Source organism: Podarcis tiliguerta, assembly GCF_965153285.1.
Source record: "Podarcis tiliguerta genome assembly, chromosome: 3".
Lineage (NCBI taxonomy): Eukaryota > Metazoa > Chordata > Lepidosauria > Squamata > Lacertidae > Podarcis > Podarcis tiliguerta.
This window is the reverse complement of record NC_139536.1, coordinates 17,120,323-17,146,917: the sequence shown is the minus strand read 5'-3', so window position 1 is coordinate 17,146,917 and position 26,595 is coordinate 17,120,323. Positions and strand designations below refer to the sequence as shown.

At 45.0% G+C, this 26,595-nt stretch overlaps 2 protein-coding genes and 1 long non-coding RNA gene across 3 annotated transcripts in view; 2 read left to right on the top strand and 1 right to left on the bottom strand.

Annotated features, from left to right (window-relative positions):
• Positions 1–4,298, top strand: part of BUB1 (BUB1 mitotic checkpoint serine/threonine kinase) — a 34,648-nt gene extending 30,350 nt beyond the window's left edge. The window contains exons 20-23 of the mRNA XM_083432327.1: positions 461–618; positions 728–905; positions 1,757–1,863; positions 4,013–4,298. Of these exons, the coding sequence (XP_083288453.1) occupies positions 461–618; positions 728–905; positions 1,757–1,863; positions 4,013–4,208 (639 nt within the window). The 3' untranslated portion in view covers positions 4,209–4,298. The remainder of the gene's footprint in view (positions 1–460; positions 619–727; positions 906–1,756; positions 1,864–4,012) is intronic.
• Positions 4,299–6,300: 2,002 nt separating this feature from the next.
• Positions 6,301–26,595, bottom strand: part of LOC310674125 (two pore channel protein 2-like) — a 29,568-nt gene continuing 9,273 nt past the window's right edge. The window contains 17 exon segments of the mRNA XM_083433029.1: positions 6,301–6,819; positions 7,635–7,759; positions 8,562–8,675; positions 9,175–9,255; positions 11,253–11,257; positions 11,259–11,486; positions 12,496–12,565; positions 13,319–13,406; positions 13,983–14,047; positions 16,166–16,351; positions 16,539–16,683; positions 17,722–17,923; positions 18,589–18,715; positions 19,606–19,707; positions 20,492–20,610; positions 22,915–23,031; positions 24,580–24,708. Coding sequence (XP_083289155.1) covers positions 6,674–6,819; positions 7,635–7,759; positions 8,562–8,675; positions 9,175–9,255; positions 11,253–11,257; positions 11,259–11,486; positions 12,496–12,565; positions 13,319–13,406; positions 13,983–14,047; positions 16,166–16,351; positions 16,539–16,683; positions 17,722–17,923; positions 18,589–18,715; positions 19,606–19,707; positions 20,492–20,610; positions 22,915–23,031; positions 24,580–24,708 — 2,049 coding nt within the window. The 3' untranslated portion in view covers positions 6,301–6,673.
• Positions 19,211–24,709, top strand: LOC310674261. The gene is made up of 2 exons (XR_014509490.1): positions 19,211–19,268; positions 24,623–24,709. It is a non-coding gene; the product is annotated as an uncharacterized lncRNA (long non-coding RNA).

The following is a 26,595-nucleotide window of genomic DNA, read 5'->3' as shown; positions in this document are numbered from 1 at the left end:
GACGCGGCTGCTGGAGGGCGGTGGGGCTCAGGAGCGTGACTCTGGTTGCAACGCTGGCTGCTGGCAGCAACGGCTCTCTGAGAGGAGCGCGCGAGGGCGGTGGGCAGCGGCGCGAGGCAGCCGGAAGGTCGGAGGGAGCCAGAGGAGTCGTCAGCCGGAAGGTGGGAGGGAGCCGGAGGAGCGGGGAAGCGAGCGTGCGTGCGTGCAGTGACCGTCGCCATGACAGGAGAGGCAGGGCCGTTTCGTCTAGCGAAGCAAGCCCTTAGGAAAAAACGTCTTGCGAAGCACCTCAGAAAACGAAAAACCCTTTCGTCTAGCGAGTTTTTCGTCTTCCGAGGCATTCGTCTTGCGGGGTACCACTGTATTTAGGATTTCAGCCTTCTGTCTTAATTTGTCCACTCCTGGCTAGGCTCATTCATAAGCATCTTCTCTTCCCCACCCCCAACTCTCTCAACTTCAGAACACCATAAACATATACAAAAAGCTGGTGGAGAAAGTGATGCCCCAAGGGCTTGTTATCTACTTCACCATACACATTTTGCGCATGGTCGAAGAGCTTCACGGCTGTGGGATAATTCATGGCGACATTAAACCCGACAACTTTATTTTCAGTGCAAGGCAAGTATTTCGCTTGTGAGTTGTTTTACCTTTTTTTAAAAAAACCCAATCAAAATAACCTGCCTTGCCGTATTGGAAATAATGGTTCGATTTCTTTGAATCGCAAAAGGTTTTTGGACGACGACACCTGCGATGTGGATAGCGTGTCTCATGGCTTGACCATAATTGACTTTGGCCGAAGCATAGACATGACCCTGTTCCCTGCAGGAACTATATTCACAGGAAAATGCAAAACATCTGGATTTCAGTGTATTGAGATGATGACAAACAAGCCATGGAATTACCAGGTATGAAGCAAATGCATGGTTTTTGTCTTTGTATATGCAGTCTGGGACATATCTCAGGGGTAGAACATCTGCTTCCAGGTTCTATGTCTGGCATCACCAGGCAAGGAATAGCTCCTGTCTGAAAGCCTGAGAGAGCTGCTGCCGACAGTGTATAAGGGTAAAGGGACCCCTGACCATTTGGTCCAGTCACGGATGACTCTGGGGTTGCGGCTCATCCCACTCTATAGGCCGAGGGAGCCGGCATTTGTCCGCAGACAGCTTTCCAGGTCATGTGGCCAGCACTAAGCTCAGTGGCCAAAATTTTTGACTAGGTATAAAGCAGCAACATTGGTGACAGACGCCGCGCAAATTAAAAATCTATTGGTAGCCATTGGGTCTTCATTTCAATCAGGACTTGCGGCTCACTGCTTTTGGAAGGCTGGTGGTATGCAGAAGTACTAAAAAATATCATTAACTTTGAACGTTCAGAGTTCACACTAGGTGGTGTGCTGGTTAGAATGCTGGATTAGGACTAGAGACCCGAGTTCAAATTCCTGTCCAGGTATGAATCTCACTGGTTGACCTTGGCCAGTCACCAACTCTCAGCCTAACCCTACCTCACAGAACTGTTGTGAAAATAAAATTGAGGTGGGGGAGAAAATTTCTGTGCCACCCCAGAGCTCAGTGACAGAAGGGTGAGATCTGAAAAAAACAAAACGCCACGCCAAACTGTAAGATTAGATCCTGAAAACTACATACAGCAGTTCAGAAGCACGGGCTAGTTGAGGATCACCTGAAACTTTGAGGAATATATTAATTTTTCCTTCCTGTGTAGCTGTGAAGCTTTCTACAAACATGTCCTTCTTTTTTAGACTGATTACTTTGGTATTGCTGCAACAGTCTACTGCATGCTGTTTGGCACATACATGAAAGTGAAACAGGAGGATGGAGTCTGGAAACCTGATGCTGTCTTTAGGAGGTTGGTCAAGAACAAGTCTTTTCCCAAAATGTCTGCCTTTGGGGTAACGCTACATATTCCTGTGCAGTCTGGGGGGGGGGGGGGGAATGTTCTAGGAATTGTACTTTGTTCATGCTGGGCATTGGCTTTTTTTGGACATCATCATCATTGACCCACAGTAACTAAGCGCACTGCCTCATAAACACCTAAGACTCATTAGCATCCGTTTAGGAGGCAAGAGTCTTTGATATCACTGGAACAGCGGGGGACAAGCTGCTTGTTTGCCATTATAGGTAAAGGTAAAGGGACCCCTGACCATTAGGTCCAGTCGTGGCCGACTCTGGGGTTGCGGCGCTCATCTCGCTTTATTGGCCAAGGGAACCGGCGTACAGCTTCCGGGTCATGTGGCCAGCATGACTAAGCCGCTTCTGGCGAATCAGAGCAGTGCACGGAAACGCTGTTTACCTTCCCACCGGAGTGGTACCTATTTATCTACTTGCACTTTTGATGTGCTTTTGAACTGCTAGGTTGGCAGGAGCAGGGACTGAGCAACGGGAGCTCACCCTGTCGCAGGGATTTGAACTGCCGACCTTCTGATGAGCAAATCTTCTGATCATTATATTGATGCTTTAATTGAGGAACCCTCAATAAGACTTCAAGGCACACCAGTGATTTGAATACCATTTATATATTGAGCACTATTTAGTAAGGTTAGCTAACGGTACACTGCTGTAGAGTTGGTCTCCTGAAACAGTTGCGGCAGAAAATGCATTGTTTCACTTGACTCCTGAACAGAGTTAGCTTCTCTCATAAAAGCTGTGTTGTCATCTTATTTTGGTACCATTTCTCTCTCTCTCTTTTTGGCGTCGTTTCCCCCTCCTCCCTTGCTACAGTACCAGTTTAAAAAGTTTTGCTCTAATAACTCAAGGGGTGAGTGCTGAAAAGATAGGAGGCGGATTGGGGTCACTGAGAAACACGCCAGAGTACAGCAAAAAAAACACATTTCACAAAGCTTAAAGAGACAAAATAAAAAAATAGTTTTGCAAGCCACATAACTCAAAGAATTGCAGAAAAGCAGTTCAGGGATTGAATATCCAGGAGGAGAGCATGTTTGGAAGTCTGAAGAGGAAGTGGCGATACATACATACATACATATACAGTGGTGCCTCGCAAGACGAAATTAATTCGTTCCGCGAGTTTTTCGTAGAGCGAGTTTTTTCGTCTTGCGAAGCACCACGGCGGGGAGGGGTGGGGAGAAGCAGGGCAGCTGCCGCAGCCGGTCCTTGGACTCACCGCGCCTTGTGGACACCGTGCGACGCGGCTGCTGGAGGGCGGCGGGGCTCAGGAGCGCGACTCCGGCTGCAACGGCTCTCTCAGAGGAGTGCGCGAGGGCGGTGGGCAGCGGTGCGAGGCAGCCGGAAGGTCGGCCATCAGCCGGAAGGTCGGAGGGAGCCGGAGGAGCCGTCAGCAGGAAGGTGCGGGGAAGCGAGCGTGCGGGCGTGCAGTGACCGTTGCCAAGACAGGAGAGGCAGGGCTGTTTCGTCTAGCCAAGCAAGCCCTTAGGAAAATCCGTCTTGCGAAGCACCTCAGAAAAAGAAAAACCCTTTCGTCTAGCGAGTTTTTTGTCTTCCGAGGCATTCGTCTTGCGGGGTATCACTGTATAGTGATCCGCTTTTGGCTGCTGCTCTGTTTATTATGTTGTCTTACATTTTGTTGTTGTTACTTTACCCTGTGTGGGGGTATAGTCAGCAAGGCAGCCTATAAATAACTAAATAAAGAAGACTGCAGTTAAGCAACAACCAGTGATGTCAAAGACCCTTGCCTCCTAGACTTTAAAGGCCTGCTGGCATAAAACACATGTTCACCAGCTTCCTAAATCAGAGGTTGCCTATTGGCGCACTTGCTTGCACAGTGGTGCTTCCCCTCCCCTGACCGAAACTAGGCTTGAAAGAAGCATTTTACTTTTACTCTTTTGCACTTGTGTTGGGTAGTATCCTGGCTGCGTGTTAAATGGGTGAAAACTTACCCAGTGACTAATAAGACTTAGCTTGGTTGAGGGAGACCAACATTGGTCTCGTGTCATGAGAAAGTTTGAGCTTGTTATATTAGGACGCAGTGGGCATTTTTAATGATGCCTGTAAAGTCTTTAACCTTGTGCTTAATCTTCCAGGTTCCCGAATGCAGAACTCTGGACTGATTTCTTCTTCACCTTGCTGAATGTACAAGACTGCAACCACATTCCTTCGTTGGGAGTGCTGCGGGCAAGATTGAGAGACGTATTTCTGAGCACTTGCGCCAGTAAAGTAGCAGTGCTCCGTAAAAGGCTTGCCGTGTTGCTCGTGGAAAACAAACATTCACGGAAGTGAATCCTGGGACTCCAAGGCCCACAAACACGCCTTAATGCTCCCCACCTTATTGTAACTATGAATTTAATAAATTTAACAATGCCTAGGAAACATGTCTAGCAGCTTGGAAACTGGGTAGCTAAGAGAATAGGGAAAGGATTGAGAATGGGACCCCAGGGTACTATGATGAGTGGATGGAGAAGAATGAATTATAAAGGCTTGGGGAGAAAAATCCAGTACTGTAACAGCTAAGATGAGGATGTTTATAGAAGGGGGTCTATTTTCAATATTTTTGAGCAAATTGAACTAATCAAATTGTAAATCAATATAGCCAATTACATTACATATCTAGAGCAGAGATTTTAACTGCCATGTTCTAGAATGAGTTTTTCAGGCTCTGAACTGTTTACTATGGTAACATCCAATCTTACAAGAACAGACTTCTTCTTCCTGTCCCCTACATCCAAATAAAGGAATGTGGGTGGCACTGTGCTCTAAACCATTTTTAAAAATAAATCATTTTTATTAGTTTTCCAATAAGAACATCCAATTAACAAATCTATCAAATCATAATCCAATTAAAAATAATTAAAAGAAAAAAACAGCCAAATTGCAATCCAAATTAATTTTTCGGGCTTCCCATAGCCTGGACCTCTGAAGTACAGTGGTGCCCCGCAAGACGAAAGGGTTTTCCGTTTTGAAGGTGCTTCGCAAAACAAATTTGCTATGGGCTTGCTTCGCAAGATGAAAATGTCTTGCGAGTTCCTGCGGGGGTTTTTTCCTCCTCCCCTTTTTCCCAAGCCGCTAAGCCGCTTAACAGCTGATCCGCTAAGCCGCTAATGGGCTTGCTTCGCAAGACGAAAAAAACTGCAAGACGAAGAGACTCGCGGAACGGATTCTTTTCGTCTTGCGAGGCACCACTGTATATCTCCAATATTTTCATTACTGCCACCTTCTTCTTGTTCTCATATTTTCCACATTCCAATCTTAACGCTTTAAAGTTCCCTGTCCCTGGCAGTGCGATTCTCGCAGAATGTGTTGTTTGAGCACATGGGAACAGTGACCACGGTGCTATCAAATTCAAGATATGTAAACGGCCGATGGCTAAGAAAATCTAACATGGTTTCATTTGTCTTCAAACTGCCCCCAAATAAGGGGGATTTTTTAGAAAGGAAGTTGGGAGTTGTTGCAAAGCACAATATTAGAAGTTCAACTAGGGTGTATACCACAGATCAGGAAGGGAGCAGCAAGGCCATGAGGATGCTGGTTTAGTTAACAGACAGTCAAAGCTATTGGAGGCAAGAAGGCATCCTTCAAAATATAGAAGCCTCGTCCAAATATATACAGAAACTTTAGCAAAAGAAACAAGCGGGAGCATGTTGCTAAAAATATTAAGATCAACAACAAAATGTTCTTTAATAAATTAGCAGCAGGAGCATGAGTATGGCTCAGTTAGTAAATGCAGTTGGCATGACGTACTCTGTGTTGGAGCAGAGGGCACAATCTGTTCCTCTGCATCATGCGACGTATCCTGGAATTCAAAAGGACCCTGAAGGTCGTTTAGTCCAACCTTCAAGACGGGAATCTATGGCCCTCCAACCTGAGCTGTACAGAATAGTGGAACTATTGCCTCTCATGTGATGTGAACACTCCTCCTATTAATACAACCTATGATTGCATTTGCTTTTTTAGCAGCCGCATCATACTGCTGGCTCATATTTATGGCTTCTGCGCAATCTTTTCCCCATAAACAGGGGGAAAGCATGCCTTTAAGACTTATGTCACACGTTGCCAGCTGCAGGGTGGTAGTGGTTGTGCCTGCTCTGCTTCTGCATGACTTAAGAGGCAGCTGCCTCATCCATATGAACCAGCCTTCAAACTGGTGTCAACTCTGACATTTGAATTTTGGCTGCTAATATCTTCCGATAATTAACTTTGCCAAACAGGGCCCAGAGATCGCCGCTTTTAAGCACTCTTTAGCTGTTAGGTATCAGTTTGCGCAAAGATGTAGCATTTTTAAACCAGGCCACAAGACAAAATCCATTTGTTTCCTTTCTCCTTGCTTTAAAGATTCATCAGGATAATAGGAAAAAGAGGAGAGATAGAAACAGTCTTCTCTTTATAACCTTTTTATTGGTTTACCCCACAATGGTTGATAATGCACCCAAGGAAAAGCATTACTGTATCAAAACAGGTTACAGAGGTAAATATTAGACATTTTATACAGGTTTTAGTACTATGTATTTAGATAGCATGCTAAGTATCTTTGGAGAGAGTCAAGTATTTTAGACACATTCAATGTGCTTTTTTTCCCTTTATAAAAAATACTGCAATTTTCATGATTTTATACACTTTAAAAAAATAGCACTGTGGGATGCTCTGTTCATTGGAGGAAGGGATTAGAGAGCAGAGCATCAGTACCTCTTATCTGCATGTGGTAGCTCTAAAGGTGGCAGCTAGGGAGCCACCTGAAAAACAACTTCCAGTTATACAGCACTGTTGAAGGTAGGGTTCTTCAGGTAAGTGTCATCCGGTGAAAGGTTTAAGATCTGCTCCAGTGAAGGGCCTTCTTCTTCTGGAGGTATCTCTGCTTCAAACATGCGTTGAAGTAAAGCATCAACCGTCCTGTATCCTGGGGACAAAAAGCTGAACAATGTTAATTTCCAGTGACAGAGGAGCTCAAAGCTTCTTTCAGCACCACAGTACAAATGCACTTGACACCATGTAAAACGGATACCACTTTGACTTCTCTCAGCAGCCTAGTCTGACCCTTGGGTCAATAGGACTTCATCTTTATCAGCGTATTAACACACTCATGTCTTGGACAATAATAATAAAATTTTATTTATATCCCGCCCTCCCCAGCCAAAGCCAGGCTCAGAGCGGCTAACAATAATAAAAGTAACACAGCATTCTAAAATCAATTCATTTTAAAATCAATTCAAAATGAAATTAATGGCAACCATTGGGCTAGAGTTCTGTGAGGATTACCAAAGGAGGGGGTCAGACTGTGCCTTGGCCAAAGGCCTGGTGGAACAGCATCTGTCCTGCGGAAAGATGTCAAGTCCCCCAGGGCCCTAGTCTCTTGTGACAGAGTGTTCCACCAGATTGGAGCCACGGCCGAAAAAGCCCTGGCTCTGGCTGAGGCCAGCCTAACCTCCCTGTGGCCCGGGACCTCCAAGATGTTTTTGTTGCTGTAAAGTCCTCCATGGGACATACCAGGAGAGGCGGTCCCGTAGGTACAAGGGTCCTAGGCTGTATAGGGTTTTAAAGATTAAAACCAGCACCTTAAACCTGATCCTGTACTCCACCAGTGCAGCTGGTATAGCACCGGGTGAATGTGATCCTGTGGTGAGGACCCCATAAGGAGTCTCGCCGCGGCATTCACTCAAGTTCCATGCTAAACATTCAGCAGCAACCCTTTAAAAAGTTTGACAGCACACTCACTTTTGGAAGCAACTTTAAACATCAGTCCTTTCGGTTTCTTCTTTGTTGCTGCTCCCTCTTCACCTCCAAGGTCATTTTCACTGGTTTCCATGTTGTCTATCAGTTGACCTTCTAGTAGTTCATCCCTTAAAAAAAAAACCAAAAACCACCGCAAAAACTATAAGCACCTGCCTTCTCAATACATTCCATACAGGGCTGCAGATCATGGTTTTCCTGTTAGGTGCATAGCTTTTTACTGGAAATGCAATTTTCTTCTTCAAGGCTGCAATCCTCAGCAGCGCTAAACAATAAAGTCCTAATGAATTCAGTGGGGCTTATTCTCAGGTAAATGTTTAAAATAGATCTGGGGTCTACAGCAGCCAGGTGCCCTGCACCTCTTTTGTTTCATTTTTAAAAATAAATTGAGACTTCATAATGTAGTAGAAACAAACTAAGCACAAAACCAAAGGGGCACGTGGGTTGCCAGATGTGAAATATATTGGCATTTTTAGGCCCTCCTACCCTACTCATTCATTCATTCTCTCTCTATATAATAAGTTGACAGGTTGTGCCAATTCTTAAAACTAAAGAATCAGTTTACATGACCAAACAATGACAGCAGTTAGATACAAAAGTTATTAAGAACTGCAGTTCATGAGTGGACATCTGAGGGTGCCTTCTAGACTTTGGTGGACTACTACTCCCGTCAACCTCTGCCAGCAAGGCCAATGGGAGTTGTAGTCCAACATCTGGACCACCATTGAAGGGAAAGTGGATCCATTGTAAATACATTCAGCCAAGTGGCCACAGAAGTTGTAACTGAAGTATCCGTTTTCGCAGGTGGCAGCTACTCAAGTCCATACAAATCAAGCATCCCTCAGCCATCATTCATTGGGCCATGTATATGGGACCGGAAGGGAGATGTTATTCTGTCCTTGGTTAACTTACTCCTGAATGCCCACACCAAGTTCTTGGATTTTCTTCTCAATGGCAGTTTCCACTTCGCTCTTTTCAAGGGAATACTCCACAAAGAAAGCTTCCAGAATAAATGCTATAAAGATGCTAGAAATCAAAAGTTGACACATGGAAACAATGCACCTCAAAAACAATCCTTTCTCCCCCTCTACCTCATCCGTCCATGTGGCAGTTGGCACCATCAACACACCATAGACTTTTTTCCTATTTTAATTATTTTATTTATTAAATTCATACCCCACTTTTCCCCCAAAGCAGCCCATCACTATGAACACACAAACCCAGTTTCTTCACATAGAACAGAAGAGGACAGATGTTTATGCTGTACCTTAATTCCACTGGATTTTCAGAGCATCAGTGTTACTCTGCTTGCAAGCGCACACACATTTGGAACATTAAATATAAGCAGAATAAGTCTGATATCACGCTTGTCATGTCCATTAGCATCAGTGGTTCTACTCTTGCTAGGACTAACTGATGTTCATTTGCTTCACTGGTCCTACTTGGAACAGGACTCTGGCTGAATACAACCCAATGCCCCTACCTCTATCCCCAGGAAGAAGGCACAGGAACCCACTGGACTTACTTAATGATCATAATGACCACGACAATATGAAAGGTGATGAAGAACAGCTTTGCTGCCTCGTGAGTCACAAGGGCAAATCCACTGGCAAGGAGTAGAAAGTTAAGGACTATAAAAGGAAGTTTGCCATATGTATGCTTAGGCTCCAGTTAGGAATGTAGGAAGAGCCTGCTAGACCAGACCAATGGCCATTCTTCCCCAGTGTCCTGTTCTCAGAGTGGCCCAGTCAGATGACTATGGGAAGCCTAGAAGCAGGACCTAAGTTCTTTTCCCCACCTCCGATTCCCAGCAGCGAGCATTCAGAGGCATACTGCCTCCAGCTGTGGAGGTAGAACGCAGCTTTTGCCTATTCTTTTAAAGCCATCCAGGTCAGTGCCCATCTCTACCTCTCTCATGGGAGCAAATTCCATAATTCACCCCATCCCTCAAGCTTTTAGCCATTTGAACTTGGCTAACTGCATTCTCAAGGGACGCAGGTGGCGCTGTGGTCTAAACCACTGAGCCTAGGGTTTGCCAATCGGAAGGTCAGCGGTTCGAATCCCTGTGACGGGGTGAGCTCCCGTTGCTCGGTCCCTGCTCCTGCCAACTTGCAGTTCGAAAGCAGGTCAAAATGCAAGTAGATAAATAGGTACCGCTCCAGCAGGAAGGTAAACAACTTTTCAGTGTGCTGCTCTGGTTCGCCGTGTGCTGGCCACATGACCCGGAAGCTGTACGCCGGCTCCCTTGGCCAATAAAGCGAGATGAGTGCCGCAACTCCAGAGTCGGCCATGACTGGACCTAATGGTCAGGGGTCCCTTTACCTTTACCTTACCTGCATTCGCTAGCAACATTCAATGATGGCATGGATCTTAAGTGCCCACCATGTCTGTTTATACCAGTGCCTCTCATTATTCTCCCCCCTTTCAGAAATCTTTCTGCAAAAGCATTCCTCTATGCTACATCGTAGGCTTCTGCAGAAGGCCTGCCTCACAATTTAAAAAGCAGCTTCATAGAAACAGAATAGCTCCTCTCCTTGCAAAAAAAAGGGGGAAAAGGAATTTGGAAACACATGCATACATGTATCTAGCTGACACCCCCATTTTTTGGACGGAGAAACAAAAAATGTGTTCTAGAAAGTAAACTTCTGATTACCCAAAGATGTGTGTAGCCTGACCAGGTACAAGTGCTAGGACCATTATGTCCGTGACATAAGAGAAGCTGCAGAAATAATTGTTAGAAGTTTGCCATTGATCACTGAACCTTCCCAAATGGTAATTAACATTTAGGGTTGTATCCAATTGCTGCTGTTGCACTTGGGAGGTGGGGCTTCTGCTAGTACAATAAAGCTCTCCCCTGCATTTCCTCTCCGCTACAGCCCCCAAAATCAACTCCAGAGGTCTGGGGGGATCCACAGGATCAGATTTTGAGTGTGAATGGAAAGAAGAAGTCCTGGGGCATTAGGGAAAGCCTCTTGCACAGCACAGACTGCAAACCTTAAAAAAATTACAACACTATTATAGGAGAATATTTTTACTCCTATTGCTTTCAAGGAGATTTAACACCGACTTTTGCATATATGCATTTGTTCTGGAAATGACTCTCTGTAATCAGGGCTAGCCCAAAATGTTTCACTACCCGAGGAGGACAGGATGGTCCCCCCCCCCCCATCCCTATTCTGCATGCCTGAGCCACCTGGACTAGCAATTGGTTCCAGTTTGAACTAGGGACAGGTCACTGTTACCCAACAGTAGGGCTGGCCTATTCTGCTCATGGCACACTGAGATCTGTGGAATGCCCTCCCATCAGATGTCTAAGAAATAAACAACTATCTGACATTTAGAAGACATCTGAAGGCAGCCCTGTTTAGGGAAGTTTTTAATGACTGATGTTTTAATGTATTTTGTTGGAAGCCGCCCAGAGTGGCTGGGGAAACCTAGCCAGATGGGCAGGGTAGAAATAATAAAATTATTATTGTTGTTGTTGTTTTGTTGCTGTTGTTGTTGTTATTATTATTATAGTGTGCAGCTTTGCCAAAGGATAGGAAGTCCTTGGCAGCTTTTTACTCCCTTCCAAAGCATTTTTTTTTAAAAAAAACATGCTACTTTGCAAAGGATATCATGCCATTGGTTGACGACAGTTAATTCCATTAGGACGACGAAAGACGACGCAATGTCATTGAAGTTATTCTTGCAATATTTGGCCCGAGCAAAGGGGGTGTCTTTCAGAGCGGGGTTTCCACAGTAGAGGGCATGTTGCACAGTGCTGTTTCCACCGAAGAACTGGACCTTCCCATGGAAAATTTCCATTCCGATGATGGAAAACACGTAATACACCACCTAATGGGGAAAATGAGGGTATCTACTTGTCAGTGAACACAGAGGGAGTGAAGATTTACATTGGGAACAAGGGAAGAGAAATCAAATCAACGTTAACACCTGGTTGAAGCTGGAATCAAAGGCTGTCGGGCCGGTGGAGGGGGGTGGGGAAAGGGGCCCATTCAATCATGCTTGGTGGATGCAGAACCCAGAAGCCCCTGCCATTTCCTCCCTAGGAACGGGACCTGTAGCACCTCTTATTTGCCAAGAGGCCACAGCAGAGGCAGCACAGTGAGCTGGGGGCTGCCAATATTGCCCCAGTGGATCTGGTCTCCTGAGGTGGTCACCTCACCTTGTCTCATGGGTGGATCTGAAAGTCTCCCGTTAAACGTGCCGTAAGTGGGCCAGGAATTAGTAGATATACTGATCAGACAAGGTTATTTGGACACTTCTCTAGGACTTGCCAATCAGAAGGTCGGCAGTTTGAATCCCCCCGACGGGGTGAGCTCCCGTTCCTCGGTCCCTGCTCCTGCCAACCTAGCAGTTCAAAAGCATGTCAAGTGCAAGTAGATAAATAGGTACCGCTCCAGCGGGAAGGTAAACGGCGTTTCCGTGCGCTGCTCTGGTTCGCCAGAAGCGGCTTAGTCATGCTGGCCACATGACCCAGAAGCTGTATGCCGGCTCCCTTGGCCAATAAAGCAAGATGAGCGATGCAACCCCAGAGTCGGCCATGACTGGACCTAATGGTCAGGGGTCCCTTTACCTTTTTATTTGGAAAATCATCCTGCTCCTAGGAATCATCTGCAAATGTATAATGCTGTTGGGAGTGATTTCTAGATATGACTGAGGCTGTACAAGCTTTGAGTTTGGGAAGCGGGGAGGACAGTCCCACTGCACAAACGTACCTCATTCCCCCCCCCCCCCACAGCAGCTTGGTTGAATCCTGTCTTGTGTGCAAACTAGCCCAAAGCCCCTTCAGATTTATGAAAACAAGGAGGATCAGGAGGAATTTTAAAAAGGTGATGCTCACCAAAGCCAGTCCACCAAAGGTCAGCATGGTAGGTACAATGTTTATTAGCGTAGTCATGATGACCCGGAACCTAGAAGAAAACAGTGTATGAAAACTGAGTTTGGATAGGATGGGCCTTTCAGGTGTCACTGGTTAATTAAATACCAAAAAAGGAGGCATTGCAGAAAGGGGTCTGCATAGGCATAAAACAGAGCCAGGGAGCTCCAGATTCTGAGACTGTCTTTGTACCTTTGGCCTCTGTGCTGATCTCCCTATCCTTTAAAGTTTAGACTGATACATCTTAATTTGCATCCTGTTTACAACTTCCTCCCCTCTCCCTTCTCTCTTGGGATCTAAATATGAGCTGTCACATTCAATCTATCCTTTGAGAACAACGGAAAAAGGCTGCCTTTGTCTTCTCTAGCTTAGCTAGCTTGGAACTAGAAATTTTTCTAGCCAAGTTATATACTTGTTAGTACATTGTTGTTGTTTTTTACTTTACAAGCACCTACTTATCTGTGGGTTCAGCTATACAGCTGCAGATATAACATTTTAAGTGTGTTTTAAGTGTATTATACAAATAAGACACTAGATGACGCTGCTGAGCTAATGGCAAACTCCATATATATTTTTAAACTTTTTTTTTAATATAAAAAAGCATTATTTTTTAATCTGTGTAGATGCAGCCTGTTATGGTTGCAACAGGTGAAGTCTATTGTCTAAGTAGATTTACCAACCACAGTCTGCATACTCTGCAAACTAATACCCAACAACTTAACTCACTAGAAAACATGACGTTATAGCTCTTACAGCAGTGCTTGTAAATAAAACCTGGTTATTTTACCGTTGTATACTGTCTATGATTCTTATGAGCCGAAGAACTCTCAGGATAAAAACAATGTCCAATACTTGCTGGCTGTTGTATACGGTCACTGGAAAAAATGAAGAGGGGATGGGGAAAAGCACACAAAAAAACTAACATTATCCTAATGCTTGGACACCATAAGCCATAGGTCATTCTGATGGGGGAAAGCTGGGCTTATCTTGAGAACAACGAGCTTCAGTGAACTTAAGGCTCATTTACTCTGTCCTTAAGTTTGGGAACTTTCTCTTCCAGCTGTGTTTTGTCATGCTAGCTTGTTTTAACAAACCATGGTTAGGAATATCTCCACACCACTGTGGTTGATGCAAAACTGCAGCCCATATCAAATGGAAGCAGAAGCTCTGCATCTCCTCCTTGCAGCTGCACTGGAGAAGAATGAGTTTCTCAGCATGGAGGGAGACTAGGCTTGTTTCTACCAGGGTAATCCATGGTTTAACATTACCACAAGCCAGCATAACAACCCAGCTCAAGTCCATGGAAGTTTCACAAAGGGCCCTCAAGTTTTGCCTTATCTGTTCCTTGATGCACCAATGGTCACAAGAGACATGAAACCAGATTGGAAATGGAGAAGTGTTTTCATCTCACCTGCTACATAACCTTGCAAGGGAGAAACACACAGACTTACCTGATTTAAGGGTAGTGTTGAGTACAGTTGCAATCAAGGCAGCAAGAATGATAGAAGTATCAAACCTAGAAAGGATGGGAAAGACACTTGTTTAATTACAGTGGTACCTCGTGTTACAGACGTATATTGCTACGTATACTGACTATCATACACTACCCAACTGCTCCGCCATGATGCTCACACAAACCACATTCCACACAGCATGACCCAAGAGTGGTGGATAGGGTCCCTCTGGGGACCCTGTGGGCTTGACTTGCATTTCAGGTACCCGCAACTACGATTGGACTACAGTGGTACCTCGGGTTACAGACGCTTCAGGTTACAGACGCTTCAGGTTACAGACTCCGCTAACCCAGAAATAGTACCTCAGGTTAAGAACTTTACCTCAGGATGAGAACAGAAACTGCACGCCAGCGGCACGGCGGCAGCAGGAGGCCCCATTAGCTAAAGTGGTACCTCAGGTTAAGAACAGTTTCAGGTTAAGAACAGACCTCCGGAATGAATTAAGTTCTTAACCTGAGGTACCACTGTAGTGTGACTTTAAGTCATCTGCCCATTACAATCTCCACCAGCCTTCACCAACCTAGTGCACCCTCCAGATGACAGCTGCATCAGCCCCAGCCAGTATTACAGTACAAAACATCTGGAGAGCTCCAGCTTGGTGAAGAGGCTGGTCTAATCTCCCATGACTTTCATGTCACCTGTGAGAACCTCGGAGTCCTGTGGGGTCCGGCCAAAGGCCCATCTTGTCAAGTGTTCTGTTCTCACAGTGGCCAACCAGATCCTGCAGAAAGGAGCTGAGCACTTTCTCCATCTGCAATCTCCAGCAACTAGCATTCAGAAGCATACTATCTCTCCGGTAGTGGAGGCAGGACACAGCCTTATTCTGTCCCTGAATGTGTCTCATCTGGACCTTGGAGGTCCAGCTCTGAGGGCCTTCTGCAAGTTCCCTCACTGCAAGAAGTGAGGTTAAAGGGAATCAGGCAAAGGGCCTTCTCGGTAGTGGCACCCTCCCTGTGAAACACACTCCCATCAGATGTCAAGGAAATAAACAACTATCTGACTTTTAGAAGACATCTAAAGGCAGCCCTGTTTAGGGAAGTTTTTAATGTTTGATGTTTTATCGCTTTATTATTATTAATAATAATATTCTGCTGGGAGCTGCCCAGCCAGATGGGCGAGGTATAAATAATAAATTTATTATTGTTGATGATAATAATAATAATAATAATAATAAGTCATCCAAGTAGCCATTGCTACTTCTTGTAAGAGCAAATTCCAGAGTTCAGCTATGTGCACTGTGGGATACCAGTCATGGCTTCCCTCAAAGAATCATGTGAAGTGTAGTTTGGCGGCTGGAAATCATAGTTCTGTGAGGGGTCCCCTAACAACTCTCAGCACTTCTAAGACCCTACACTTCCCAGGACTCTTTGGGAGAAGTCAGGACTCTTAAAGTGGCATGAGAGTGCTTTAAACATATGGTGTGGAGTCGGAGTTGAGCGTTGAGCCGGTATTAATAGACGGGGCCGTGGCTCAGTGGTAGAGCACGTGCTTTGCTTGCAGAAGGTCAGAGGTTCAATCCCTGGCCACTCCAAATAACGCTGGAAATGTCTGGAAATCCTGAGGAGCCAGTCAATATAGGAGAATGAAGGTGAAGGAAGACTGGAGAAAATTTAAAGACTATTTACAGAAATATTATAAAACAATGAATGTTTGATGACATCGGATTGAGGGTGAATGGTTATTAGCAAAAAAGTGAATAGAGAAAGATTTAATATCTTAATAGATTTAAGGAAATGTAACTATCTATTAGATTTCAAGAGTATCAGAAAATTAAAATATGATAGAGGGAAAGAATTTGCAGACAGAATATTTGATTTGGAATACAGAGAAGGAAGGTCTGGGGAAGTCGGAGAAATAAGTTAATGTAAAAAATACAAGGAGACAAAAATTGTTTTTAACATGTTTATTTTCTTTGTTGTATACTGTTGCTTTGTGTGTTTGTGTGTTGTAGTGTTTATCTTTCTGTTTTTTTTTTGTTTTGTTGTGAGGTTGTTTGTTTATTGTTGATTTATGTCTTTTGTAAAACTTAATAAAATATTATGTAAAAAAAAAAAAGAGAGAGAGAGAAACTACTACCTTCTTCATAACACGGAGGGACAAAAATAAAAGAATTTACTTACCAGTTCCAGAACTGGTTCCTTGCAAAAAAGGTTCTGGGTTCATAGGTGTACAATTTCAGAAGAATCTCGACGATATAAAGACTGAGGAACACCCACTCTGCGTAGGAAATGAGGGGGTTCTCCTCATCCAATGCAATGAAGACGGCGTTGATGAGTATGATGACATCATACATCCAAACAAATACCCTGCGGGAGATGTTCGCTGGGTTAATTACCAACCAAACTTGTTCGTTTCGAATAAATTTATCCCCCAAACCCATACTACTACCGTCCAGCCACATGTACCATCCAAAATGGCCCCGTGGGCAGGTGAGAGCATTTCCTCAGGGTCACCTGAAGCACTTTGTTGGAAAGGCAAGCGATTCAGACTTACTTGTGCTGAACCATCTTGCGTAGGAGGAGGCTAGGAGCAGAGTTGTACACATGAGGAATCCAGACTTCCAGGGGGTGGCTGTGGAGCTTCATGGTGATCACTTGAATATTCAAAAGATCAGCCAGACGCACAAAGGATTTTTTGTCTGCCATAAAGAGAAAATAATGCCAGTAAGGCTGGGAGGGACTCCTTTAGAAGCTGCTTAGGCTAATACTCAGCAATTCAGACAAGCCCCACACATAAACCTACAGGAGAAGAGCTGCAATCTGGATCTGGCCAGGTCTTCTAGCCAGATGTGCATGAGAGAAAAGTAAAGGCAGCTGCAGATTAACTGAATATCAGGGTGGATAAAAATCAATTATTTAAAAAATAAATTTAAAAAATTGATTGTTTTTATTTAAATTGGATTTTTAAAATTTAACATAAAACACTTTTGTAGGAAAAAATATTTCTAAAGGTAGTTTTCTATTTAAGTTACATTATTGTCCAAAGGCTATTCATCAGGAAATAAGGATTTGTTTTAAGTTATTCAGTCTAAGGTTGTTGTTTTTAATTTTAAAAAATCGTTTAACCACATCAGTTAACAAACATGGATACATATGTTATAATGTTATTGTTTTAGTTAAATAAATTGTTTAAATTGTTATTAAGGAGATGATTGTTTTTCTCCTTCCAACAAAGGACAGCAGATAAGTTGTCCAAATATAAACTGTTAACTTATTAAACCTCACAATAATTTCATAATTATATGTCAGTGTATTTCTAATAGTATAACCAAATCAGTAATTTTTGATATAACTGTAAAAACTACTCTGAAAATTAATTATTCCAAAAGCTCCCGAACAAAAGACCAGGAGGGAGAGAACATGCCAGTCGGGCATGTGTCTCTGCCAGGGTCCTACTCGAGTGTAGGCCGAGCTCCTGACACCTACGCAAAGTTAGGCCCTGGTCAGATGGGCGATTGAGCTGCTGCAACTAGTGCACTTGAAAGCATGCGCAGAATGGAAGTTAACAGGGAGGAGGGCATGAAAATAAGGAATACTGTTGGAGGAGACGCAAATTTTGTTCTTGCTCAGGGTGCCATATTATCAGAGTCCACCCCCTTCGCCTGTCCTTCCCTCCCTCTCATCTGCCCTGGCAAGCTCATCTCCCAGCCACACTGCTTGAGTCTGCTGTTACCCACCCACAAAGCCCTTCTGCTCTTCGTCACATATTCGCAGCAAGAGCTCTCGGTGGGATGTGCTGATGTCGGGAGCCACCAGTTTCACAAGCCGCTTCCAGCGGTCTTCTTTGACGACAAACTCTGCTTCCTCCTTCACCTTCAGGAGGTTGAAGGCTTCTATCATCTTGCGGCGTTTCATGTAAGCAAGTTTGCGGATCTCATTCTGTGGGAAAATATAAAGGTAAAGGGTAAAGGGACCCCTGACCATTAGGTCCTGTCGTGGCCGACTCTGGGGTTGCGGTACTCATCTCACTTTATTGGCGAGGGAGCCGGCATACAGCTTGGCCAGAATGACTAAACCGCTTCTGGCGAACCAGAGCAGCGCACGGAAACACCGTTTACCTTCCCGCTGGAGCGGTACCTATTTATCTACTTGCGCTTTGACGTGCTTTCGAACTGCTAGGTTGGCAGGAGCAGGGACCGAGCAACGGGAGCTCACCCCGTCACGGGGATTCAAACCGCCAACCTTCTGATCGGCAAGTCCTAGGCTCTGTGGTTTAACCCACAGTGCCATCCGCGTCCCTGTGGGAATATATATATACATACACACACACACACTTAAGAGGAACACCCGGCTTAGTACTGTCTGCCCTGACCGGCAGCAGCTCTCCAGGGTGTCAGGCATAGGGGTCTTTCCCCCAGTCCTATTCAACCCCCATTGCAAATTGGGTTTATTATCAAGATTTACAGACTTTCAGCTGTTTGCAATGAGAAAACTGAAGAGAAGCTGTTGAAATAGCTCAACACAACAGATATGCTTCAAGCGGTTTCCCCCAGATTCAGCTAAAATTGCAACTTATCTCTTATCCCTTCCTCAGCGGGGCTTACCTTTAAGTGTTTTCTGTAATTGTTGTACACAACAGCCAGGAAGACTGACATGAAGATGTAGGTGTTGATAATAACATAGACTATGAAAAACAGGCAGTACCACCAGCTGAAGTCATAAGCCGGCATCCTACAAGAGAGGAGTAGCATCACCACCGAGAAAGTAAGAAAAGCCTCGGAACTAACCGAATCTATACTCGTCTGCTGTGTAGATAATATTTAGCAGTTTTGCGATATTTGGATTTATATAAACCAACAAACTTTGTAAGCTGTCCTGGGCTCACCCATCGGCCATTGAACAGTGGACTGTGCCTTTCAGAAAAATACCGTACTCTTCCGTGTATTAGATGAGGGTTTTTTACTCCAAAATAAAGTAAAAATGGGGGAGGGGATCGTCTTATACATGGGTAGAGCAGAAGGAGGGATGGGCGATTGGTCGCATCCGCGAGCAGGATCTAGTGATTGAGTGGGTGAATGGTGTCTGCTGCAAGGGTTGCTTTGGATTGGCTGCTGCTTTGTCAAATGGGTGGGTTATTAGCGGATGCGGCAAGGGCTGCTTTGGATTGGCTGCTGCTTTGTCAGGTCGGCGAGTTATTTGTGGATGTGGCAAGGGCTGCTTTGGATTGGCTGCTGCTTCGGCAATTTGGCTTCCTTGCTTGCGATTGTTAGCGTTTGCCAGTTGGGTGAGTGATATTCGGTTTGGCATCTCCGCCCACCCCAAAAAAACTTTGCTCAACAATCGTGAGCATACCCTGCCCTGCAAGCTCCACAACTCTGGGCAATCCTCCGCAAAAAAAAAAAACTCCACAACTCTGTACCATCTCCCCCCATTTTCTTAAATTTGAGCCCTCCAAAATAGAGGGCGTCTTATGCATGGGGGCATCTTATAGACAGAAAAGTATGGTAGATTGTTACGTCACCAAGGTGGTGCTGACGTCCCTCTTACACTAGGAAAACATCCCATTACTACAGCTCAACAAGAAAAATTAAAAGCATGTGGAGATCAAGGCAGATACTTACATGACATCGGGGCTATTTGCTGTGGTGACCAGCACATACATGTCAAAGACGATTTCAAGGTAATTTGAAAAATACGGCAAGCCTTCCACAGTCTTCAGATTCCTTGAAGAAAAAAGGAAAGGGAAACAGAGTCACAGAAGATGCCAACATGAATTTCAAGCAATGTGCTCAAGAGCCTGTAAGCTAAATAACATGGCTCAAGGGTGGTTTTTCAGATCCATTTTTGGCTCTTTTCCCACTGGTGTGCCACACGAGGTATCTTCTTCTTCTTTGGCAATCACTTGTAGCTGAGTAAGATTGTCTTCCATAAACACACTTTTAACAGTGAGTCCATAAGTGACTGTGGAGGCCAATTCTGGATCCACACGTCCTTCCACAGTGGGGACATAAGTTTCTGGGTGGGAGTTGATCACGGTGTGGATTTGCCAAGCGTGCCTTCCTCTTAGCACGTTTCTCCATTGCATCCTGAGTTCAAGTGTCTTCAAAGCCCATGACACCTTTGGTAAAGGCTGTTCTCCAACTGGAGCGCTCATAGGCCACTGTTTCCCAGTTGTCGGTGTTTATACTACATTTTTTTAGATTTGCCTTGAGACAGTCTTAAAACCTCTTTTGTTGACCACCATCATTACGCTTTCCATTTTTAAGTTTGGAATAGAGTAGTTGCTTTGACCGTGGAGCAAAGGAAACTAGACAAAATACACCTTCCTAAAAAACACCAAACCACCTTAACTTCTAGGCAGCAAAACTGAGGGTACCATTTTGCTGAATATTCTCAGGGCCGGTACAGGAGATTCTTGGTGGTGGTGGAGATATTTCCTGACATTCCCTTGCAGGTGAGGCAGCCTCTGGGTTCAGAGTAAGAGAGGGAGGAGGACGGTCCCCTTACCTGTCCCCAAACAGCTTCAAAGCCATGAGAGAAAACATCAGGACACTGAACATAAACAGCAGGAAGACGTAGGTGATCTCCGGGAGAGTGTTCCGGATGCTACGGAATGCTCTTCGGATCTGTCAAGAAGCAGGAGGCTTTCATTAGGAGGAGAAGCAGCAATGTTGATATTCTTTCCTCACCCAACTTCCACCTATAGAGATGGACCCACCAGTAAGAAGACCTGAATGCCCTATTATTTGTCTGGGTGCAAGAGCCAGGCACCCCTCCCCTGGTTCCAAAGCTCCAGAGTTTATCAGATGAATGCTCTCCTCGGTGTTCAAAAGAGCCATTTACCACAAAGACAACAAACATCAGAGCACCATACAGCTGGTCAAGACCCAGTTTTAGGCATGCTTGTTTAGACAACGTGAACATATGCCTCCTCCAGGACAAACTGAATCTCTGTGGTACATGCAGGTAAGGCACTGCAGGCTACAAGGGACATATCCCCGCCCCCCCAACTCATCCAAATAAATAATAATAATAATAATAATTAATAATATATTATATTATTATTATTATTATTATTATTATTATTATTATTATTATTATTATTATTTTATTATTTATTATTAATAATAATACCCCCCCAATCTGGCTGGGTCTCCCCAATCACTCTGGGCAGCTTCCAACAAAGTATTAAAATACAGTGGTCTATTAAACATTAAAAGCTTCCCTAAACATGGACCTGGGATCATTGTGGGATGCATAGAGGCCACCTGCCATTTGCTTCAAGTATAGCGAAACAGGTGTGATATGTAAACGGCACATCACATCCTCTTTCTCTAGCCTGGGCTGCCTCAGTTGTTGGACTCCTGACTCTCGTTAGCCCAAGTCATCACGGCTTACGGATGCTGAGACTCCCAGCTCCCATCGTCTTAAGCAGAGATGGCCGTATGCATCCCCTGAGAGTTTTTGTGCCACTCCCAGACCGCTTATCCTTTAAGTACCCAGTTGGATTACTAACTCCTGTTGCCGGTTCTCTGCTGTGATTCTGTGATGGTTTGGGCTGAGCGTGAACCAGGCTTTCAAACCAAACAGCTCTCCATCTAAACAGCACAAAACCCAAAGTTGAGGCAATGCTGCCTTCATGTGGCAACGGACCTGCCTTGTTTATCACATACCAATCAATCACAGGATTCAGGTATGAATCAGGCTGAAGGACCCAGAGGTACCTGGACTCTGTTAACATTGTCATCCCTGACCAGAGAGGGCCCAAACTGGATTCTGGTAGTGAGAACACATGTGAGCCCTTCGTGCATCTATGCGGCATAACTCAAACCAATCACTTCCACCCAGGAGCTCTGCATACTGCAGGAGTGCTGAAAACCTCAGTAGAATTGCATTTCCTTTTTTGCAAGAAGCCACAACGGTACATGCTTCAACCAATTTCAGTGCACTAGACTTGGCTTAGGGATGCGGGTGGCGCTGTGGGTTAAACCACAGAGTCAAGGACTTGCCGATCAGAAGGTCTGCGGTTCGAATCCCCGCGACAGGGTGAGCTCCAGTTGCTCAGTCCCTGCTCCTGCCAACCTAGCAGTTCAAAAGCACATCAAAGTGCAAGTAGATAAATAGGTACCCCTCCGCGGGAAGGTAAACGGCATTTAAGTGCGCTGTTCTGGTTCACCAGAAGCGGCTTAGTCATGCTGGCCACATGACCCAGAAGCTGCACGCCGGCTCCCTCGGCCAATAAAGTGAGATGAGCGCCGCAACCCCAGAGTCGGCCACAACTAGACCTAATGATCAGGGGACCCTTTACCTTAGACTTGGCTTATAACAGCCAACGATTAGCATTGCCAATTTCTTCAGCTCCCACTTTTGCATTAAACTGAAACAGTAGGAATTTGCTCTGAAAGCAGAGCTTTTCCAAACAGTGCCTTCCTGTTCCCTGGTATTTCAGCTGAGGTATCTCAGCTACAAATTATTGATTCAAATCCCAAGCAAAGGAGATGCAAAAAATGTAATTAAAGAAGAACTGTTCTTTCCACCCCGGTGCTGCCATCAGAAGCGACTCACCACCTTCAGAATCCACCACCTTCCTGGAATTGCAATAATTTGAAGCAGCATTGGATTCCCACCCCCATTCCCCAATTTTCAGGGACCCAGCCATGCCTTACCTCGTGTTTCCGCTTCCCCAAAGCTAGGCCAGGCTTAAGCCTGCCTGTTTGCATAGAGAAAAGAAAAAGCAGAAGATGATTTCAGAACAGAAAGCACTCTACAGCTGGATCTCTGGAGCAGGCAGGTGAGACAAAATTGAAGCAAGGCCCCTTCTTTTCAGTATATATGCACACCATACAGTTTAGAGTTGCTGGCTAATTTAACTAGGGGATCTCTTTGGGTCAGAACTGCTGGCGATGGAAACACTGGCCCCAAAGTCTTACCTGGCGACTTTCTGCAAAGTTTATTAAGAAGATGGGTCTCAAGGCCCTTGACCACCGGACGCCACGTATGCTTGAGATTCTAAGAGCTCCGAAGACAATCAGGTCAACCAAAGTCATCTGGGTAAGGGGAGAAGTGAGGAGAGAAGGAACCTCTGAAATTCAAGGAGCAGTGGTCCAATCCAATCAAACAAGATTGTAATTAGAGGAGCCCGTGGGAGGAATGAAGGGCTCTAGAAGCCAATTCTTACTTCTGTCTGCTACAAACGAACAGCCAGAGGAGATGTGGACTGGCTCCACTTATACAGAACAAAAGATGCTAGGTTTATTTATTTACAGTTGTACCTTGGTTTTTGAACAGCCTAGTACTTGAACGTTTTGGCTCCCGAATGATCGGAATCTGGAAGTGACTGTTCCGGTTTTCAAACGTTCTTTTGGAAGCCGAATGTCCGACAGGGCTTCCGCGGCTTCCCATTGGCTGCAGGAGCTTCCTACAGCCAATCAGAAGCCGCACTTTGGTTTTCCAACGTTTTGGAAGTCGAAGAGACTTCTGGAACGAATTCCATTTGACTTCCAAGGTACGACTGTGTTTATTAAAAATATTTATATACACCGCTGTATCATAAAAACATATTGCAGATGTTTACAGCGATGGACAATAAAATCAAGGTAAAAGCAAAATAAATTAAAAACAGAACATCATTTGACCATTGTGGGTGATGTATTTTTAATTGCCTGGTGGAATAGGAAAGTTTTCTGCAGCCATTTAAAAGTCGGCACAGATGGCGCCTGCTGAATCTCTATTGGCAGGGAGTTCCACAGGACTGGGCCAATGACACTAGAAGCTCAGTTTCTCGTTGTTGTCAAACGAGCCTCACTAACTCAGGGAATGACCACAGACACTCCTTCAAATGCTCTCAGCTGGAATATGAAGGTCCAGGAGATTCTTAAGGTACCCTGGACCCAAGTTTCTGCACTGAAATGTGGTTTTGGTGCAGGCATCATGGCTACGCAATACAGTGGTGCCTCGCAAGACGAAAAGAATCCGTTCCGCGAGTCTCTTCCTCTTGCGGTTTTTTTCGTCTTGCGAAGCAAGCCCATTAGCGGATTAGCGCTATTAGCGCTATTAGCGCTATTAGCGGTTTAGCGGCTATTAGCGGCTATTAAAGGCTTAAGGGATTAGCGGATTAGCTGCTAAAAGGCTATTAGCAGCTATTAAAGGCTTAAGGGATTAGCGGATTAGCTGCTAAAAGGCTATTAGCGGCTTACATCAGCTGATAAGCGGCTTAGATCAGCTGTTAAGCGGCTTAGGGGCTTGGGAAAAAGGGGGGGAGGGGAAAAAAACCCCAGGAATCGCAAGGCATTTTCGAAGCAAGCCCATAGCAAATTCGTCCTGCGAAGCACCTCCAAAACGGAAAACCCTTTCGTCTATCGAGTTTTCCGTCTTGCGAGGCATTCGTCTTGCGGGGCACCACTGTACTCTGGAGGAATATGAAATTGTACAAGCAGAATAGCGTAAGTTTAACAACATCTAGCAACACTGCAGGCTAGACTGAGCATGGCATTGCTACCTCAGGAGCAGCGGAAGGCGGTGCCATTCAGAAGAACAGTCCGCTAAGCTACTGCTCCTTCCAGGACTCGCAGAAGGAGCCATGAGCTACAACTGACCAGGATGGTTATCATGATGCAGATGTTCTTTGTATCCTTCCAGAACACGTCGCGAGGAGTGACTTGCGCAAAATGGAAGAGCCTTCCGAAGAAAACCAGAAGGCATAAGACTTCGGTCAGCGAGGTAACCTGTTGGAATGGAAAAATCAGCAGCTGAAAAGGAGATGGGCTTTTAACAAACAAAACAACTAGGCTGGAACAGACATGCTGGGTCTGAGAGAGGTTTGACTCAACAGTTTCCCCTTGGGAAAGTGGCAAACAGGAAACGATGGGGATCAGCCCAGTGGTTGTCTCCACAAGCCCACTGTCAAAAGCACACAGGTTCCTTTTACTGCTATTGCTAACCACTGGCAGTTGCAGTAGGACATGTCTAGCTACCGTATTTTTCGCCCCATAGGGCGCACCGGCCCATAGGACGCACCTAGTGGGGGGGGGGAATAAAGAAAATAAAATCCCCTCCCCCAAGCGCAGGGCTGGGGCCGGGGAAGCCATTGTCAGGGAGAACAGAGGCTGTACATATGGAAGCAGGTCAGAGGACAGAATTAACACAATTCCCATTTGGCAGGATTTTGTCACCTTGTTCCTTAAATAAAACTTGAGCAAGATACTTTCCTAAAATAGATCACATTAATACAAACTAATATGGAATTATGCAGATCGAGTGCTGCATTGTTTCCACACTGTTGGCCTTTTATAAGCTTCCGTGGGTAACACAATACAGTGGTACCTCAGGTTAAGAACTTAATTGGTTCTGGAGGTCTGTTCTTAACCTGAAACTGTTCTTAACCTGAAGCACCACTTTAGCTAATGGGGGCTCCCGCTGCTGCTGCACCGCCACTGCACGATTTCTGTTCTCATCCTGAAGCAAAGTTCTTAACCTGAGGTAATATTTGTGGGTTAGCGGAGTCTGTAACCTGAAGCGTATGTAAGCTGAAGCATATGTAACCCGAGGTACCACTGTATATGCAGACTTCGATGCAAAAGCAGGACATTTTAATTAGGTGGGAAGCTATTAAAGTTCACATGCATGATGAAGCATTTTGAGAATTAATTAACCCAGTGCAGAAGTCTGGATATTTTGCCCTGCATATTTTGCAGACGGTTTCCAGACAGGAGGGATTAAATGGTAGAAGGCTTGCCTAGGACAGTGGGGAAAAGGTTTTGAAAAGAGCCACCCAAATGATCCAATGGGGTGGAGCAACTCCTTTAGGAAGAAAGGTGGTGGCCTTTGGGACTTTTTAGTTTGGAGCAGGGTTTCCCAAACTTGGAACTCCAGTTGTTTTTAGGACTACAACTCCCATCATCCCTGCCCACTACTCTTGCTAGCTAGGGATGATGGGAGTTGTAGTCCCCCAAAAAAACACCGGAGACCCAAGTTGGGAAGCCCTAGTGGAGAAATGGGAGTGGGAGGTGACATGATAAGACGTTTATAAAATTGGGCATGGAATAGAAAAAGTGGGGAAAGTTCTCCTTCCTCTCTCATAACACTAAAACTCATGGGCAATCAGTAAAGCTGAAATGTCAGAAGATTCGGGACACATAAAAAAGTATTTCTTAATGCAGGGCCTTTTCAGTACTGGCCCCGACTTGATGGAGACTAGGGCCCTGCGGGACTTGACATCTTTCCACAGGGCCTGCAAGACAAGGCTGTTCCGCCTGGCCTTTGGTTTGGACTCAGTCTGACCCTTATGTTTCCCTACCCTTATGGTTTTGATCTATGGGCTACTTTTAAAATGAGGCTGCATTTTAAATTGCATTTTAAATTGGTGCCCCCCCCCCCCCCGCAATTATGTTTTTACTGTAATTTTACTGGTGTTAGCCGCCCTGAGCCCAGCTCTGGCCGGGGAGGTCAGGGTATAAATAAAATTTATTATTATTATTAAAGAGAGAGAGAGAGAGGGAAGTTTCTTATATGCAGAATTGTGCCGAAGTTAATCATTCTAGATTAAGGCACACACACATTTACACACACACACACACACACGCACACACACACACACACACACACACACACAC